General features: G+C 41.7%; 1 protein-coding gene across 1 annotated transcript in view; it reads right to left on the bottom strand.

The window, feature by feature from the left end:
* Positions 1-1,773: 1,773 nt before the first annotated feature.
* The window catches only part of LOC139954549 (ubiquitin-conjugating enzyme E2 H), a 38,042-nt gene continuing 20,899 nt past the window's right edge, over positions 1,774-18,916 (bottom strand). Inside the window, exons 3-7 of the mRNA XM_071954396.1 lie at positions 17,817-17,891; positions 11,218-11,257; positions 10,654-10,706; positions 9,339-9,467; positions 1,774-7,719 (exon numbers count right to left, since the gene is read on the bottom strand). Of these exons, the coding sequence (XP_071810497.1) occupies positions 7,601-7,719; positions 9,339-9,467; positions 10,654-10,706; positions 11,218-11,257; positions 17,817-17,891 (416 nt within the window). The 3' untranslated portion in view covers positions 1,774-7,600. The remainder of the gene's footprint in view (positions 7,720-9,338; positions 9,468-10,653; positions 10,707-11,217; positions 11,258-17,816; positions 17,892-18,916) is intronic.

Here is an 18,916-nt window from a genome sequence, read left to right on the forward strand (position 1 = left end):
CTGTATATGAAATTGCAGGCGATTTGGAATGGAAAAGAAATTTTGCCGGCCTATTTTGGGAAAAACGACAAGGGGTAGGCCTATAACCCTTTTTTCACCCTCAAAATGTTTTTCTTCTGCAATTTGCCTCAAAATTTAACCAAAGGAAGTCCTTTATGTGTTGAAGACATTCTACAAAATACAGGTTGCTGGAATAATGGGATGGGCCGAAGACATTCTCCAAGTTACAGGTTGCTGGAACAATGGGATGGGTCTTAATTTTTCATTTTAATCTTGATTTTGAACGGTCGTTATATCCGAATTTAGGCAATATCTCAAAAAGTTGCCAACGTAGACGACTAAAACCAAGGTTTGTGTGATCCTCGTTCCCTTTTACACCTGTGTGTGAAATTTCAGGCGATATGGAAAACAAAAATTATCAGCCGATTTTGGAAAAAACGACAAGGTGTAGGCCTATAACTTGACGTTTTTTCAGCCTCGAAAACTTTTTCTCTCCGATTTGCCTCGAAATTTAACCAAAGGAAGTCCTTAATGTGCAGAAGCGACCTCTTAGTTACAGGTTGCTGGGTCAATGGGATGGGTCTAAATTTTTCAATTTAATCTTGATTTTGAGGCATCGTTTTATCGAAAAATCTCAAAAGGTTGCCAAGTTAGACGACTCAAACTAAGATTGTTCTGCTCCTCGCAATCCATTATACCTCTGAATAACACTTCAGGCGATTTTGAAAAGACGAATATTCGGTCGATTTTGGCATGAGCGGTGGGCCCAGCTACTTCCAGGTTGCCGTTGTTTACGTTAAGACATGAAGGTGGTACAGAAATGCGACGAAATGACCAGTTTTGTGACGATTATAGGTGTTTACAAGTCTTCCACGAGGCATATTCCTATTCTACATTATGTACTTAAATAAACTATACGGTAAAGCTTACCAATTCGAGCAATAAATCACATCAAATCGTCGTAAATATATATCCACGGTGTTGACACAAAACAAGCATGACTGGTGGCCATTTTGAATATGGCGTCACGGCATCAAGCCGTCGAGAACCCAGACCTCTATCTGGTGTTAAGAGGTAATCGGGTACCTGTCAGTTGCTTCGGCTGGTTCCAGTCACCTGTTCCCGCCTGTCCACTTGGGTAAGCAACTGGCTCCCGCAAGATCTCGCGATAATGAACCGAAATGCGAGAATTATTATGTTTAAGACATTTAAGTGATAAATAAACGCTTACGTTGTATAATAAGTGGTCATAAACCATGTAACGTTTGTTTAGTGTGAAATAATTTAGCGCAACGATGAAAGGTAAATGGATCTATATTTTTGTTCGTTTCTTGACTTAATATTTACAGTTGATTGTTGAAGTTTTCTCAAACATTTGTTTTCACGAAACAATCTAACTTTTGAAGTCTTTGATACACTTCACCCCCCCCCCCCCCCCAAAAAAAAAAAAAAAACACCGAAGAAAACAATCTGGTAATTGGTAATTTTTCCGAGCCAGTAAATGCCCTATGATAGCAAACGGCAAGGCTTACCATTTCGAGTAGAAACTGCAAGGATTAGGCTACCATTTTTATTTTGAGCAAAAGATACAGGATAATAAGGTAAACCCTGCAGTGTTTACTCAAAACCAGAGGGTACGCCATGCAGTTGTACCTCAAAAATAATAACATATACAAAACAAAAACGTCCCACTACTATGCCCCCCCACCCTCCCCTCCCTCTCCTAAACTTCCACAGACGACAAAATAAAAGACAATGTAAGAACCATTTAAAGACGGCAAAACTTTGTTTTTATTACACATGGGTTTGAACTCATGTCACACGATGCAGTGCATATTCGTTACTGACTTCCATGGCATAACAAAGGTTACATTCTGCTGACAACCTTGCCCAATTTCAGCGCTGCTTTTAGCAGAAAACTATGCTTAAAAATGTTCAGTTTAAAAAAAACACAACTGAACCAGATACCAGACAGAGATGATACATCCACAATGGTATTCTAGCTGCTACCTGTTTCCTGTGGTTTACTTTTTGTTTCCAGATACTTAAAAGCTTCTTTGGTGTTTTGAGCATGAAATTGGGCAGTCACTATAGCATACATTGATTTAACCTGAATATACATATTTCTTCTTCATTACCAGTAACCATTATGTTCAAAGTCTAAACTGTCAGGAAACAGGTTTCAAAAATAATTATTATGTCCATGTGACACTAGACCTTGTGTCACTGGCCTTGTCAAACAGACCAATGTTTACCAGCAACTTTGAGGCAACAAACTGCACTGAGCAAAATGATCGTTTTGGGAGTACAACATTGTTCTTTAAACATGTTACTGTGTCATGACAACTATGTGGAATTGACATTTTATTTGTCTATGAAGAAAACCTTGAATACCCCTTTAATTTACCACAACAATTAACAATTAATGAAATTCAGCAAGGCCTCCATTACCTTAAGCAACATTTCTGTGAACAGGGCCAAATGGCGTAAAGCTTTAAAGTACAAAATATTGCCTAGCAAATTTCTATGCTAAGCAAGAATTGGTGGGGCACCAGTCGCATTAATAATAACTTCATGGACTATGGGCCGTTTATCAGTTTCTGCTAAGCACTATATTTCTGTGCTAAGCAAGTTTGTGTGCTTACAGGCTTTTTGGAATTGGGCCCAGGGTAATTCAGGTGGTCTTACGCATTCACCATTTCTGTGTGCATTATCACCAGTCTTCCACAACAACGAAACAATCAAACCGTCTTTGGTATTTTAATACAAAGCTTATTAATTCATATTTAATCTATCTACAATATCAACATCCTTCTCTCTGTAGGCCTACCCTCCTTGGCATGGAGAGGAAACAATTTGATCTTCTTTTTTTAATATAAAAACATAGATGTTTTTAAAAACCGTTTATTTTATTGCAGGCTTGTCCAAATTCAAATACGCATTAATAGGAAACCTTATTTTTGTCAGAGTCAGCAGTTTCCAGGATTTACATGTAGTCAAACCACTGAAGATTTATACATCACGGTCTAAGACTTGAAAAGACTTTCAAGTTCGATACCAAGACCTTAATGTCTGGGAACAAGAACTAAATGTCCAAGAACACGACCTGAAAGTACCAGAACCATACACAAAATAATGTTAATACCATAAGTCCCAGACGAGATCCTAACTTTGAAAAGGAGGACTTAAAGTGTCAAAATAGGACATTAAAAGTCCCAGTTAAGATCAAGAGGTGCCACAACACCTTAAAATGCCCGGAACTTAAGTCCCACAACACAACCTTGAAGTTCCAGAGCAAAACCTTAAAGTTTGACCTTATCACCCTTCTGCGCTCTGAAAATAGGTGCAATTTGAAAAGTAAAAACAAAATCTCCCACATGAACTAAATCTTGCTTGTCCTCTTCCTTTTTGATATATAAACCAACTCTGATATGTGTTGTTTCAGTTCATGGTAACAATTTGAACAAGACAACTTCAAAAAACCTTTCCACTTTTAAAAACAATTGCGTACATAGTAAAACCAAGTTGTTCTTTTCAAACAGCTTCACACTTTTAATCTTGGATGGAACTATTTATAATACTTTCCTCCACACTCTGTTTTTTTTTGTTTTTGCATTTTTGCTCTTCTTCATGTCAAGGATACGAATACATCACATGTTCCAGAAAAGAAGAAAAAATGAAAGCATTTTCTGGGTTGGACACTGCAAACAGTAAAAATAACACAAGAATTAGTGTAAAATTATCTTTTCTTACAAGATCTCCCTCCCCAACCCTAGAAAAATACCTCCACGGTTCCAACCATCTCCGAGACTTGATGAAGTATTTTCTCTTATAATAAAACTAAATTTGCTCGCACTCTAAGCTAGAAAAACTTCAAAAAGTAACCCACAAATAAATAAAAACTGAATCATGTACAAAGAGCCCGAAAGAGTATATAAAATCAAATTCTAACATTCTGTCAAGTAACATAGCTTCTATATTTTGCACAGAGAAACTGTCCATCACAAGGTGCAGTGAGTGTTGTTTGTTTAAACAAATAGAATAACAAATTGCTTGAAACATTCTGACTGGTCAGTAATAATGTGTCTTCCTGGGAAACCATGTACCTCAATTTGTTAACATTGAATAATAAAATAACCAAATCAAAATATGAGAGTTGCAATCCATTTTTTAAAAGGATACATAATTCAATTTTTTCCAGAAGCAAAAAACTGTGACAAAAATTTGGGCATTTATTCTTCAATGTTGCCTTCTGAGAATGTTCGAACACTGGGGCACGGACTCTGTATGCTAATACGCCTTACACACTAAACACCAGGTGCCATGTTTGAGTGTCACAAATCGCTTGATTCCTTAGCAGTGGCTGGGTTGCTGAATTAAAATTCCACCTGAGTGACTTGCCTGTGGATTTTTACCAAACTTGGGAACAGTTAGAGAATACAGTGCTTAATACACAACAGTGTACGGTTAAGAACAAATTTTATCCTATACCACAACTTTGTTATTGCAGCCAACAGCCGTAACCGGCAGCCACAGCCAAAGCAGAAACTGCTTGATTCAGATATTAGCAGCTGTGGCTTCGCACTGAAGCATAGGCTGCCCCTTAGCAACACCTATAGTAACAACCACAGTCCCAGCTGCCACTTAGACTAAGCCTCGTCAGGGCCCAATATAGCTAAAAATGATATTCAGCGTACCTGTCTCATAATAACTGGTTCCCTGCTTATCCGTGCTAAGCATATTTGTTTCTTATTACCAGCTTTATGAAACTGGAGCATAAATATCCTTCACAGTAGTCTTGATTGGCAACACTTTTTTTGTATTCGAAAAAGGTGACTTCAGCTACAGCCACGGCAAGATTGCGCGCATCTTCCTATACTTTAACACTGGCAGACGCGCTGATCTAACCGTAGCTGTAGCCGCAGTCGCCATTTCCGACAGGGCCTATCTCAGAAAGACTGGGCAAGTCTTAAATCTGGTTCGTTTTTATCCAGATGTTTGTGTGATACAGATATCTCTTCTACAGTTACTCACACTGCGGACAGTTATTCATGTTGCGATATCGGCGAGTACGTTAACAAAATGAACGTCGCCAATCAAGACTACCTTCCCAGCATCTTGACAATATTTTCTTCTGCACCTTCAACTACACCCCACACCTCCACTGAACCAAAGTCAAATTCCTTTTTCAGCACTGTGGGCAAATCAAGCTTGCATAACAAAAACCAACAACATCCTACCATCTAAACTCATCGTGTATTCATTTTTTTTTTTTTTTTTTGATATAGTGTATATATATATACTTTTTTTTTTACAATAGTTTAAACTGGATTAATATTATTTTTTTACACAAAAATATTAACACTAGTAAATGGTGGAAGGAAGGGATTCCATTGACATTAATTTAAATACTGTTTCTGTTTTACAATTATATATTTGTGCTTTGGGAACACATTCCTGTATATTTGGAGAGTACAGAAAGTTTATTTTACAAACTTGTTATCAGGAAGTTTGAGTGATGCTTTAACATTAGGTTGGGATCGATTCAAATGTTGCGTTTCAAAAGCATCAGGCCAAAAGTACAGGCCTGTATTTTTATTTTATGAAAAGTCATGGGCACCAAGGCATTTTATGCTTGGTAAAAGGCATCCTATGAGGAAATTGTAAACTTCTATTGTAGCATTTCAAGGGCACCAAAGCAATGGCCAGGGGGCATGAGGGAAATCGCCTTTATTGCCTCTGTGAAGTATCAGGCCTGAAAGTATGATTTGGGGAGAAAAGTTGTACATGTTCATTCCAGTTCTCCAGAACAAGACAAGATTTCACTGCAATTAACAGTGACAAATCTTCAAATTGTTCTCACATTTTAATAAATAGACATTGCCATGCTATGCAAAGTGCTAAGCAAGATGCTAAGTTAAAATTGTTTTTTCGAAAGCAGCAAGTGAATGAATGGTTCAAGTTTCCACCAACTTCATCTGAAGAAAGCAGATTTAAATTCAACATTTTACCTTTTGATAATTACTTGTATCCAGGATCGTAAATCATCAATCTGGTTTGGCTGACAAGTCGAACCTCTGAGGGTAACACAAAAGCCGCTAATGTTTCTGGGGTATGTCATGGAGGGGCACAAGAAACCAACCTTCAAGTTCTTCTCACCAAAATGAAGACAAATAATTAAAAATAATTAATTTGTGACTGTGTCTGAGGCTTGCTATCTCTTCCAAATATTAGTAGAAATTACAAAATTGTATAATTTCAGTGTGTTATTTGCATGATTTGGATAAATACATAAATTATAAATGAATGACACTAAAAATAAATTAAGAACATTTAAAAAGTCGAGTCGGGAGGCAATAATTTAGGTATTAGTTGAGGTTGCATTAGTAAGCTAGAATGGAGCGGAGTTCTTTTGGTTTACTTTGCTACTTTCTTTCACTGTGTGTAAACATTCTAATCATATCCAATCAGCCAGTATGAAAGATCATCCCAAATTTTCAATGTGAAACCTTTTCCCAGGGCACTCTTCCAGAATGTGCCATTTCCCATTTCAGATTTTCCCAATTTTACACTTTCCCATAAGAAATCTTGGATGGGATACTAGCACTATGGGTCTTGGATCTCAAAACTGCTTGAAATTCTAAAATTTCATTCAAACTGCGGTACATTTTTGGCCTGACCTATTTCTAAAACTAACAAACAAATAAGACTCCTTGATTGATTTCAACTCTCAAGAAATCTTGACTTCAAACTTTCAAAATTAAAGAGCAGCACTTGACAATCTTAATCATGCGAATACCAAACTATGTCAAATGAGTAATCTAGGCCAACAGTAATGAGTCTATGAAATGATGTTTTACAGAATTTAAACCAGCAATAACGGGAGATGTTTTGGATTTACCGTTCTGTGGGTATGGCGAATGATAGAGGGCATTTGGTCCAGAAGGAAACCTCTTGATCAATAAGAGTAACCAGAAAAACTTTCATGGCCAGTCATCCATGCTGCATAGATATACTTTGCGTTTTGAATACAAAATTCCTTCCATAACAACCATTGAAATACATTGCAGTTCTCATTGTGATGGTTATACCCTGCAGTAAATCATTCTGCAGTAAATCGTTCTGCAGAAATCATTCTTCAGAAATCATCCTGCAGTAAATCATTTTGCAGTAAAATTGTTCTGCAGAAATTATTCTGCAGTAAATCCTTCTGCAGGAAATCATTCTACAGTAAACTGTTCTGCAAGAAATCTTTCTGCGGGCAACTGTGCTGCAGTTAAAATCATAATGCAGGGTGGGATCAGACTCTGACTCTCCTTGTTGCAAAAAAATGGCAAAGACTTGGACACAATCGAACTTGGCACACTGAGATTACCATTCCAAGACAAAGAAGGAAAAAACAGTTGGGAAAAAAACTAAAGAAGGGTATAGATTAGGGAACTTCAATAAATAATTTAAAATGTTGGGCTCTGGTAGTTTCTTCACACTACACGTTGATGTCAACTGAAGACCTACCCTTCCTCCAAACAGTATAAAAAATGCTCCCACATAAATACACTATGTTTAAAAATATAAAAAAATAGCGGAGTTACAGTACATGCTATAGCTCCATGCCTTGTGTTTCATCTTCGGAGAAATCACTCATGGAGCTTTCACTAGATGACGACTGGGCGTCTTGTTCTCGTAACGCTTCTTCGGTTGCGTATTTCTGCACGTATTCTGTATGGAAGATCAAGACAAGATAAAGACAAGTCTCAATGGATGTTTATAAAGGTTATATCTTGGGTTTCTTAAATTGTTACAAAACTGAGGCACTAAGAACAAAATAGACAGGTCCCTTTGCATGAAATGTTAGCAGAAATATCAACCTCAGTGTTCAGACAGGGAACCTGACCAAATGTTACTTCCTTTTAGCAAACTTTGCTCATAATCTTGCACAGTTTGCTGTAACACCATGTAACACCATGTACGTGGGAAGGATTTGAAACTGTGCATGGTGGAGATACGTAAGGATTGCCATGGTTAGAAATTAGTGGTCACCCAGTCGCCAAATGCGAGTGACAACAGTGGCGATGAGTAAAAGCCCTTCCTTTACTAGGCCGCTGGGCAAGTAAATAAAATGCTTCTTCTCACAATAAATGAGGGGTACATGAGGGTTGGTAAACTCCCAACCAGCTTTTTTTAAGCTTGTAAAATGGTTTGTCAAGTCTTAATATTTTTTTTGTGTTTGGCCCAATCTTGGTCAGTGGAAATACAGTAACACCTTGTACATGAGTATGATTTAAAACTTTGCATGGTGAAGATACAATCTATGTACATGAGATGAGATTTGAAACTTTGCATGGTGAAGATACAATCTAGTAAGGCTTGTGGTAACGCCATGTATAGAGTAGGATTTGAAACTTTGCATGGTGAAGATTCAATCTAGAGTGAGGATTGCAGTAGTACAATGTACATGAGTAGGATTTGAAACTTTGCACAATGGAGATACAGCCTAGTGAGTTTGCTGTTACCATGTACATGAGTAGGATTTGAAACTTTGCACAATAGAGATACAATCTAGTAAGGCTTGTGGTAACACCATGTACATGAGTAGGATTTGAAACTTTGCAGAATGGAGATACAGCCTAGTAAGTTTGCTGTTACCATATACATGAGTAGGATTTGAAACTTTACATGGTGAAGATACAATCTAGAGTGAGGGTTGTAGTAACACCATGTACATTAGTATGATTTGAAACTTTGCATGGTGGAGTAAGGTTTGCAGTAACACCAAGTACATGAAGCTTTCTTGAGTTGTGGTGGTTCTGAAAAGAATTAGTGTTCGATATACGATATCAAAAAGAAGCATCTGCTTGAGGTATTCCCCGACTTCCACTTCCCAGGTTGTACACTTTGGTGTGATGATACCAGGCTATATGGCAGCTAGCAGTTGCGTGGCTTCTCACTGGCACCTCCGAACAAAGATATTGATAACATAGGGAGGCCGCCAACATAGGGTTAGATACATGTAGCTCAGATGATAGAGTGCCGGCATGTCAAACCTGAGATCGTTGATTCAAATCCAGCTCTGGTAATTTTGTTTTGTTCCTCCCCAAATTATTTAAGAGTTAGTGGTGTAACAACCCATTGTTTCGATCAGTATGCTCTGATGGTTTGCAGGAGAAAGCTGGAAGAAAACCATATTGCTGTAACATCGAGTTGTTATATCGAGTTGTTACACAAACCATTCTTTCAGAACCACGAAAACTCAGAGAGTTTAGATTTGTGTACAAGGTGTAACAGCAAACCTTGACAATAAAAAAGGAAAGACAAAAACCAACAGATTAAACACCTACCCCTGATTTTTTTCTTGTATTCTTCTGGTTTATGCAGATACATAGCTGCAGCATCTCCATTCAGGGGATCCCCCGGGTTGGGGTACGCCAATAATTGGGGTAGGAATGACTCAAAAATGTTGGATAAATCTAAAGAGATAAAAACAGTTATAACTGAAGTTGGTAAAGTGGTGCAGAACGGCGATTTTAAGAGTTACCTGCCTTGGAATGACAAATTGAAAATACTTGGTTCCACCTTTTGCTCTAGATTGACAAAGGTCGAGGCTCTGCATCCCTGCTGAGTAATATGCCTATGATTTACTCTTTTTTTTTTACAGAACTCGGGAAAGTACTGAGTAGGCCTATCAGTGCTTACACACATCAGTGTAGGGGTAAAACCAAATAATATTCTTTATCCCCGATGCCAAGTTAACATCTATTAAATCGCTAAAATATTTTATTTGAACTGCCTCTAGCTACCAATCAATCTTGGTGGTCTAGTTGGTAAGACATAGATGCGCTGGATTGGCAAATGTCTTGGGTTTGAACCCCACCTGAGTAATATGCTTGTGATTTTTCACTGAACTCAGAAAGTGCTTACACACATCGATGTAAGGGTATAACCAAATAATAAAATCAACTATCAAAATAAACAATTTCTCCAGGGAAGAGTGTCCAGGGAAGAGTGTGCATATTTTGTAGCTTCTTGACAATCCACTTTCATGAGTTTACACTGCACTAGTAAATAGATCTTGCTTTACATGGGATCAGGCATATCACCATAACCAGAGTCCAACAGTTTGAGTTTTGAGTAAGGTGTTGGACTGAGGACTGCACTAGAAACTGATCATGCTTTACATGGCAGGTATGGGCTCAATTTCGCAAAGAGCTAATACTTATCTATATAATATATATAAGTTGTTTGTTAATTGCTAAGCAAAGTGTGATGTCAAACTACAAATAACGTTGGTGATTTTGAGAGTATGTCTGAAGATGAAGTGTTGTGTAGTTCCAAGCCTTGGTGTGCCACCATAATCAGAGTTTGGATGTTGAATTATCGTATACACTCGTATGGATTTGGATTTAGTAAGATCAACAAAGTATCCTAGTAAATTACACAAGGGACTTGAGGTTAGTATCTAATTATACAATGGCAATTCATGGAGTATTGGATGGTGACCTACATTAGTTCTGTCCAGCGATATATCTGCCAGGATAAGCAATGCTTAGCTGAGGTTTGTGAAGCCTGGGTTTCAATCCAACATGTTAGCACTGAAAACAAACAAGGGCTGTTTTGGAAACTGGGAGAGCTGCTAGAAGAAGAAAAATGACTCACCATATAACGCTGACCATGTTTGATTGATTACATCGAGGCATACAGTCCCTGAGCTGTGTAAAGGAAAAGAACAACATTTCCTGAGATGTGTGGTTTTAATCAAAAACGTGCAGTTATTCAATTGGAGCAAGGAGTATTTGGTCTAGATTGTTTAAAGCAACCTTCTTTTAAAATGAAGATTGAAATGAATGTAAGGCTGCTCTTTGTTTCTGGATAAGTGCACACTGCACTGGGAATTCATACGTACGATCAGCTGTTAAAGGGTTTCCTCAATACTTATTTATTACAGCACAATTGAGTACCAACACAGTCAAATACTGTCTAGATTGTTGTTAAATGCAGTCAAATACTGTCTAGATTGTTGTTAAGTGCAGTCAAATAGAAATAGTTCAGAAGGCTTTGTATATAATATGTTAACTTAACCATATCATAAAATTTGGGAAATTGTTTGAACTTTTGTGAATGCTATGAAGGAGGACTTGGGGCTGTTTTAGTTGGGAGGGACGACTTTGAAAAGAAAAAAGAAAGGAAAACAGACCAATCCCTTGCAGGAGGAGTACTTACGCTTCATCTATGTTTGGATGGTAGATTTTGTTGAGAAAACCTGCATTAAGAGAATAATTTCGGATCAAACATTTGAAAACTTTTCTTCAATTCACATGTAGCTTCAATTTGAAATTTGAATGACAGTTTTTTCAATAGAAAATCAAGGACCTAAACAATATGTAAGAGCAATGCTAAAAGGCCCACCCAACAGTAGTGGGTGTAGGGTCTCCGAATAAATAATTACTTGAAGAGTGATCCCTGACGCCCTGTGACATGCGCACTACATCCATCAGTGTCCTATTTTTCTCATGTGTAAGCACTCATAGAATAAAGTATAGTGGGAAAGGAGGGAGGGGTGCTTTACAGGTAAGCACTATTCGTAGACCCAGCCCAATCTACTGTGGGCTTGGAGTATACATTACTCTACTTACCTGTCACCATGTAGATCGATACTACATTTGCATAGACTCGCAATGAGAAAGGCTGTGAGTAAACAAATAACTATTGGAAGTGTCATGGCCAAGCGGTTTCAAACTCTGGTGTTTCTGATCAGCAGAGTGTGGAATCGAGTACCAGTCATGACACTTGTGTCCTAAAGCAAGACACCTAACCATTGCTTTGTCCTTCTGATGGGACGTAAAGCTGTTGGTCCTGTGTGTTGTGTAAAGAACGTAAAAGAACCAAGAGCACTTATCGAAAAAAGAAGGGGTTCCCCTAGGTGTTCCTGGCTGGATTGGCAGCATATTGCGCCAGCACCTTGTAAACATGGTGCTATGTTAAAGGAGTAAAGGTGTTAATTCAAACGTAGTCCCACATACCATGCAGATAGCGCCTTAAGCATCACTGAGTGACGGGTATGCGCGCTATGAAGAAGCCACTATTCTAATTATTATTGCACACAGCTAGACAGTGTGGCAGTGTCCCCTGGCTGATAGTCACACAACTCTGAACATAAAGACTGGAGGAGGACTCTGGATAACAGCTAGCTGTATATGTAGACCCAAATTGCCAGGTGTTATCCATCCATGGCCGTAATAGGGGCAACTGGGAGGTAGCATACATGCTATTTTGGCTAGTAACCTCATTCTAGTAAGCATAATTTTGTTGTGCTCAGCTACTTTTGATGCTTAAGCAGCTATATGAAATTGGGCCCAGATGCATTGAGCTATGGTGGGCTAATTCCTCTGGCTGCATGTGCCGCAAAGGAGGGTCTTACTCGGCCAAAATGAGCCATGTAGGCCTATTACAGAGCCACCTTTGGCCTGCCAACTGCCCTCTCTTGGATGTAGCCCCAGTACCAAGCACTTTCTTTACCTTACCGGGGCAGTTCGTTTTGGGTTGGGCGAAGCTATGTACACTAACCGGAGATTGAGGGATTGTAGGGTCCCTAGCTCAGTTAATGGTGCCATCAGCTCTGACAGTCATACGTTGCTGGGGGAGCTGACTGGGGGATTGCTAAAAGAGCGATGTAGTGCCGCCATTGCAATCCCCCAAAAGACTTGGAACGTCCCGGAGGGATGTAGGTTTCCTCTGGTTCCAACATGTCCTGTCCTCCCAACTTACAAAGCTACTTTTATGCTTAAGCAGCTCTTTGTTATTGGGCCCAGGTGCATTAAGCCAAGGAAGGGTGACCCCTCTGGCTGTATACGCGCCCAAGGAGGGCCTTGACAGGCCACGGTGAGCTCGGTAAAGGAGCCATGTATGGTTGACAGTTTTCTCTTGGGTATAGCAATTTCTTTGCCTGTGTTTCCATTTGGGTTGGGCAGACCCATGTACACAAACCAGAGAAGAAGGGACTGTTGGGTCCCTCGCTCAGTAATAATGGGTCCATCAGCTCCGGCAGCCGACAGTGGCTGGGGGATTGCTACCAGAGCGACTATTATCGCCGGTGCAATCCCCCCCCCCCCAACCCTTGAGGACTCAGGTTGTCCATGACAACTTAGTGCTGCTGGTGCAATCCCCAAGGACTTGGGTTGTCCCAGAGGGGGATGAACTGTCCTCCCAACTTCTAAGAATTTTTCTCCTAGGATGACTCGGATGTCACAACAGGTTGCCTGAACAGGAGGTAAAGCCCCAAGTTCAGGCCAGGCCTACAAGGTGAAATGTTCCAGGAAGCCCCTAGGGCCTGCTCCCCTGAGCCGGCTTGGGTTACCGACAATACATTGTCAAGGCTGCTGTATACCCTGGCATCTAGTGGGAGAGTATAGCCGTCGATTTTAGCATTTTAGAAAAGAAATACATTGGTTGTAATGGTCGCTGTCAGTCGAGGCCAATGGAAAGCATGACCTTGTATGAGGTTGGTTCGACTAGCTACTAATGAATGTGGGGGACTAGCCAGGGCAACATGGCTGGCAGAAAGGGAACACATGAAGCTGAACTAGCCTCATGCTTAGTCTAAAAAAAATCCACATGGGGCCAATTTCACAAAGAGCTAAGATAGAGCGTAACTGCAAATTAATCGTAGTTCTAAGTAAAGTGTGATATTACAATGCAAATCGCTATGGTAATACTGACAATTTGTCTTGCAATTAATTTTATTGCTTTGTGTAATCGGCCCCAGGTCCACTGTGCCAGCCATAAAGTTAAATAATCTGAGCCAGGCCAGCACCAGAACTGTACTTCCAGGAGGAAAACGGCCACGCATTGTTTTGACACATAGTCCTCTGATGGGCAGGCCAGCCCCCTCTGGGAGTGGAGTAACACACAGAAAGGTGCCGGGGACTGGAGAGGGGAGTGGGTGGGACTTCTCGGTCTTGATGAAGAATTTGAACGAGTGTGTCACAAGCTGTCTGCAGGGACAGGAGCCCATCCCGAGCCCCTTGTTAAATGCATTGGAGCCGGGAGGGAACGATTGTTGAGGAGTTGTTTATGGCGGGTGTAATCAGGCCCAGAAATGGGTTGTGTTTGCCATGCCAACTCGTCTTTTTGGAGCTAGATCTGTCACTTGAGGACTTTTGAATTACCCTTGCAAAAACAACTCCTCTGTTGGTGGTGGCCTGTTCTGTTGAATACACTGGGCATGACTGAAGACTGGATAAGTGTCTCCTTCCTGATGCACAGAACTGCAAGTTGACAGTACTTCCCTTATTGTACTCCTTTTACGGAGAGATTTATTTCTTTGCAATTGTTAGCCATAAGAATAAACTGGCTGAAACTCTACAACATTTTTTAACCATAAATTTTACTACAAAAAGGTTGTAAGTTTAGAAGCCATGAAGCCGTCGGAAAGAGATGTGTACCATTTACTGTACTAAGAAAAAGAGGAGCATAGCGTTGTGTTCATGCCATGGGGCATTGTGGGTTGATCAGTAGGGGTCGCTATTGTGTGTAAATCTTATAGCGTTCAGTAGGGAAATATGCACAAGTAGGGGCTCTACAGGCAACGCAAACATTTAAAATAAAGAATTCTATTTAAAAAACAGAGACGCCGTACAGAGACGCATCGGTTGATAGAACACTTGACCCTGCTTGAAGTTGGCCATCCACCAACAAAGGTGGGGGATCAGCCAAGGCATGGTAGGCACCTGGGGGTGGATCGAATGACGGCTGGGCCGGATGTAAGAGAGGAGAATAAGCTAAATAAGCCTCATCCTCCGTCTGCAAAAATCAATTAAATCGATTAAATCCACCATGCTGGCCATACGGCCCAGGAATCCGGCCCCTTCTGAAAATTGAGGGCCACACTGATGAAGGTGGGCACTTGAGAGGGGATAGAGTGCGAATTCTTGGCGTTCACCAAGAATCCCAGGTCGGATGTGAGGTGCCAAGTAATCTTGAACGCCACTGCCGTCGCCTCCCTGGACCGAACCACGATTAGCCAACCGCGAGGTATTTGAAAATCATTACCCAATCACCCCCACCTTCTTCACCTGTGGCGTGGAGGCCTGTGGTTTTCTCAGGTTCATCTCGTCCGTGGTCTTAAGGTGTTTAGCCTCAGACTCCATGGACTCCTGAAAATTAACCGCAATAGGAATTTTCCCGAGGGAGCACGTCGAGATGCTTGTCGTGCCTCGGCGAATGGGAGGAATAGCGCGTCTTAGACGTTCACCCTTCGGGCCGAAGCCCATTGTCTAGACAATGGATGGCAGCTACCATCATGGTTGCCGGAACCGCCGAGTCCTCAACACCACTAGCATCAGGTACTCGGATAGAAGGAGTCGGAAGGACAATGTGGGAATGCCAAAGCGTAACTCTGAGTCCATCTTCCTGACTACATGTACCTCTTCCATCTTCCCTTGGGCTTCGTCTGCAAAGGGAAGTTTGGAAAAAGCTGTCCCCCTATCGACGGCAACTTTTGGTGACACATAGTTCGGCAGAACTGGGTTTTGAAAATATCAATAATAAGTCTCCGCCCACTTGGAGTAAGTATTCCAAATGGTCGCCCTCGATACGGTTACTGCAGTCAGGCCTGTCCTTTGGTTGAATGATTGTCCTTCAGCAGGAGGATCCTCAGATTTCCCGGCGAAAAGGCCCGGCACCCGAGTCTAAGCTTAGGCGATACCACGATATTATCGAATATCGCGATATTAACTTGGAAACGATTTCGATATCGGATGGATTTGGTTTAGATCGAAATATCGATATATCGCCATATATCGCAATAATCATGATAATCGCGATATATCGCAATATCGATTAAATATCCCAATGTATTTGCTAGCTGAGACATCTTGCACCCCATAGGTTTGGAGTAAAAGCAGAAGAATAGGTCATTAGAACACCTCTCTTAAGCTATGACTGTCTCTTCTACAACTTTCACTTGGAGTTTGAAGACTGATGATGTCAAATTTCATTAATCGCGATTATATCGAATATCGCGATATATTGTCGGCGATATATCGTGAATAAAACAAATCGATATCGCCCAAGCTTACCCGAGTCATGTCCGGCTGAACAAGACACGATCGGAAACGAGGGACCTCGAAGGGTGCAGGCTGATCCCTGGCGGGGATGGTGCCCTTGTACCCAATTGCGTGACAGTCCATCCTGCCCCGCGCCACCCCATGTAAGATCGTGTGCGGTAGGTGCGGGATGGTGAGGGGAGGCCGGTGCCCGGCTCACCGTGCACTGGAGGCCTCCCTGAACAGAGTGCACCCAGTCGTGACCGGAATGGTCGTGCTGGATGTACGGGCCCGGTGGGGCAAAACTCTGAACCTCACACTGGTAAAAAATTGAGGCCTCAAGGGTCTGAAAAGCTGTCATGCAAACGTCCAGGGATAACGACTCTTTACCCCGGAGATGCCTACCCCTGTGGGAGCCAGACAAAAAACTTGCCAAAGCTTGACATATTTTTCCCCCGTTTTTTTATGGGTAACCCGAGGACAGGGCGGGCCCTGTGACTGGAATATGCCGCATGGCCAGGTAAGCCGAGCTGTGTGGAGAGAGGGATGCCCTCCGACTGCTGCGACGCCGAGGCCAGGTCGAAAGAGGGCACAGTGCACTCCGGATTTAAGCCACCTCTAGCCCTACTTCTCCTAGTTATGGCCCCAGCACCAGCCTTCTTTGTCTTGCTGGGGCGTTTAATCTTCGATTGGGTAGACTCACGCACACTGACCAATGAGGAGGTCTGCCAGCTGATGCAGCTGACGCAGCCGACTGAGGCTATGGGGGCCGGTTGAAGGGCTGCGAGCCAGGCGACGAAGTGTCACCGGCGCAGCCCTGCGAGGGAACGACTTGATACCCCAGCGACGCTTGCCCCTCTGGGAGCCAGAGGTAGACACGTCAGAGCTTGACAGTGAATGTCAGGCGTGACGGTCTTTCTTGGTCTTCTGTCTCTTGTGCGAAGATCGGTCCCGGGTCGAATCTGAGGCCCTCTCGGAAGAAACCTGGGTGACCGGGATGCAGTGATCCTGAGGCTCGAGAGAGGGCGCGGTTTGCTCCAAATGGAGTTACCTTTAGGCCAACCTCTCTTGGTCGCCACCCCAGCACTAGTTTTCTTGGACCTGCCGGGGCACTTGACCTTAGATTGGGTGGACCAATATACGCTGACCGAAGAGGGGGGGGCGGAAAGGCTCCCTCCTTGGTCAGTGGGTTACCCAGCCAACACAGCCGACTGAGGCTGTGGGGGCCGATAGAAGGGCTGCGAGCCCGGCGACGGCGTGTCACCGGCGCAGCCCTCCGAGAGCTCCGACTGTCCCGGGGAAATGGACATACCCCCAGTTCCAACAGTCGGCGCCCTCCCAAATTTCCTTGAATCTACCCATTTAATCGATCTTTATTTTCAACTAAACAACAACTCTACTTCAATCTCAGTCTTTATTTCAGATCTCAGCAATAAAGGTAAGGTGTTTCGAAAAGGGGTAAACTGTTGGACACTTACGTCCTCACCCAACTGTGGCTAAGAGAAAAGTGGACGACTTCGTGGCAAGCATGTCATGGGGCATTGTGGGTAGGCGTTGGAGGGCGCTATTGTGTGTAAAGTCTTAGCAATATTGCCTGGCGGCATAAGGAATCTTCAAATTAGTCATTCGTCTCTACCGTTAAGTAGAGTGACGTAGACTGCTGCATTTGTTGCTGCACCAAACATGCAAAAGCTTGAACCAATGATCGAAGCTCAAATTCATTTCTAGTCAGGGCCACCAAAACACGCATCAAGCACTCTGTAAATTCTTACTCACCAATTGAAGGAGATTTAAATGGATATTTATCAGGTAGATCAACTCGTACTTTCCATACACCGCCGTCATAAGGAGCTGCAGAAAAAGAAAGAAATGTCTAATTTCAACTTGAGAAAGTTAGTAAATACATGTAGAGTATGTCAATCTTGGTGCAGAAGTGAACAAGGACAAGTCCTTGGAAATATTTTTGATTTATAATTTATGTGCCTTTTATTATTAATCACTGTGTCACACCCATCAGGGTCTCACAAAGCGCACTAGCACTACATGTACACTATTACTACCCCTATCATGCCTATTCATCAGACTTGTATGCATTCCTAAAGCCATCCTAATTCCTGGAGTATGCAGCACTGGCAGCAAAATGGGCACATTTACATGTATGCTAGTAAATCACAATGACAATTTCTACCCTGGCATGTACCCATTTGCTCCTGGGTGATGTGGAGCAATTATGGTTCAGTATCTTACCCAAGTGCCAAAACCAGAAGCCAACCCACACCATGTCTCAGCAATCAGTACCTGCGCGTGCTCCAGACCCCTTGGCTACGACACGCTTATATACAATTTTAATTGTATGTTATTTCCTCTCTTACTTGTGTGCATGTATTGACATTTTTGGCAAAACAATTAATAAAAAAAAAATAACATTGTGTCATATTCTCTAATCTGAAATCACAAGGACAAAATAGTCTGTTCCCTTTTCTGTGTATATGAAAATTAGTATTCATTAATGCTCTTGTACACAGAGAACATGACGTCCATGTACACGTTGTAGTGTCTTACCTGTGGCATGCACTGTACATTTACACCTTCCACTTTACACATGATCCACATGGCTACATTTCCACAGTAGAAGATCAATCACAACTAAACGTGAATGTTTAATGTTTGTTTCCTAAAGTACAATGACCCCCAGTATGAATCTGAAAGACTCAGACAGCCGGATAGCAAACTCTGCAGGCTAGATATGTTTACCAGTGCAAGAGAAATTGTGCAGTGCAACTAACCTCCATTTTGATGTTTTAAAGTGACCCCTTACAACCCCAATTGATACTGATAATATGATTTTTGTAAGTCAACGGATCTTCTGCATGCAA

Source organism: Asterias amurensis, chromosome 2 (genome assembly GCF_032118995.1).
Source record: "Asterias amurensis chromosome 2, ASM3211899v1".
In the NCBI taxonomy this organism is placed as follows: Eukaryota; Metazoa; Echinodermata; class Asteroidea; order Forcipulatida; family Asteriidae; genus Asterias; species Asterias amurensis.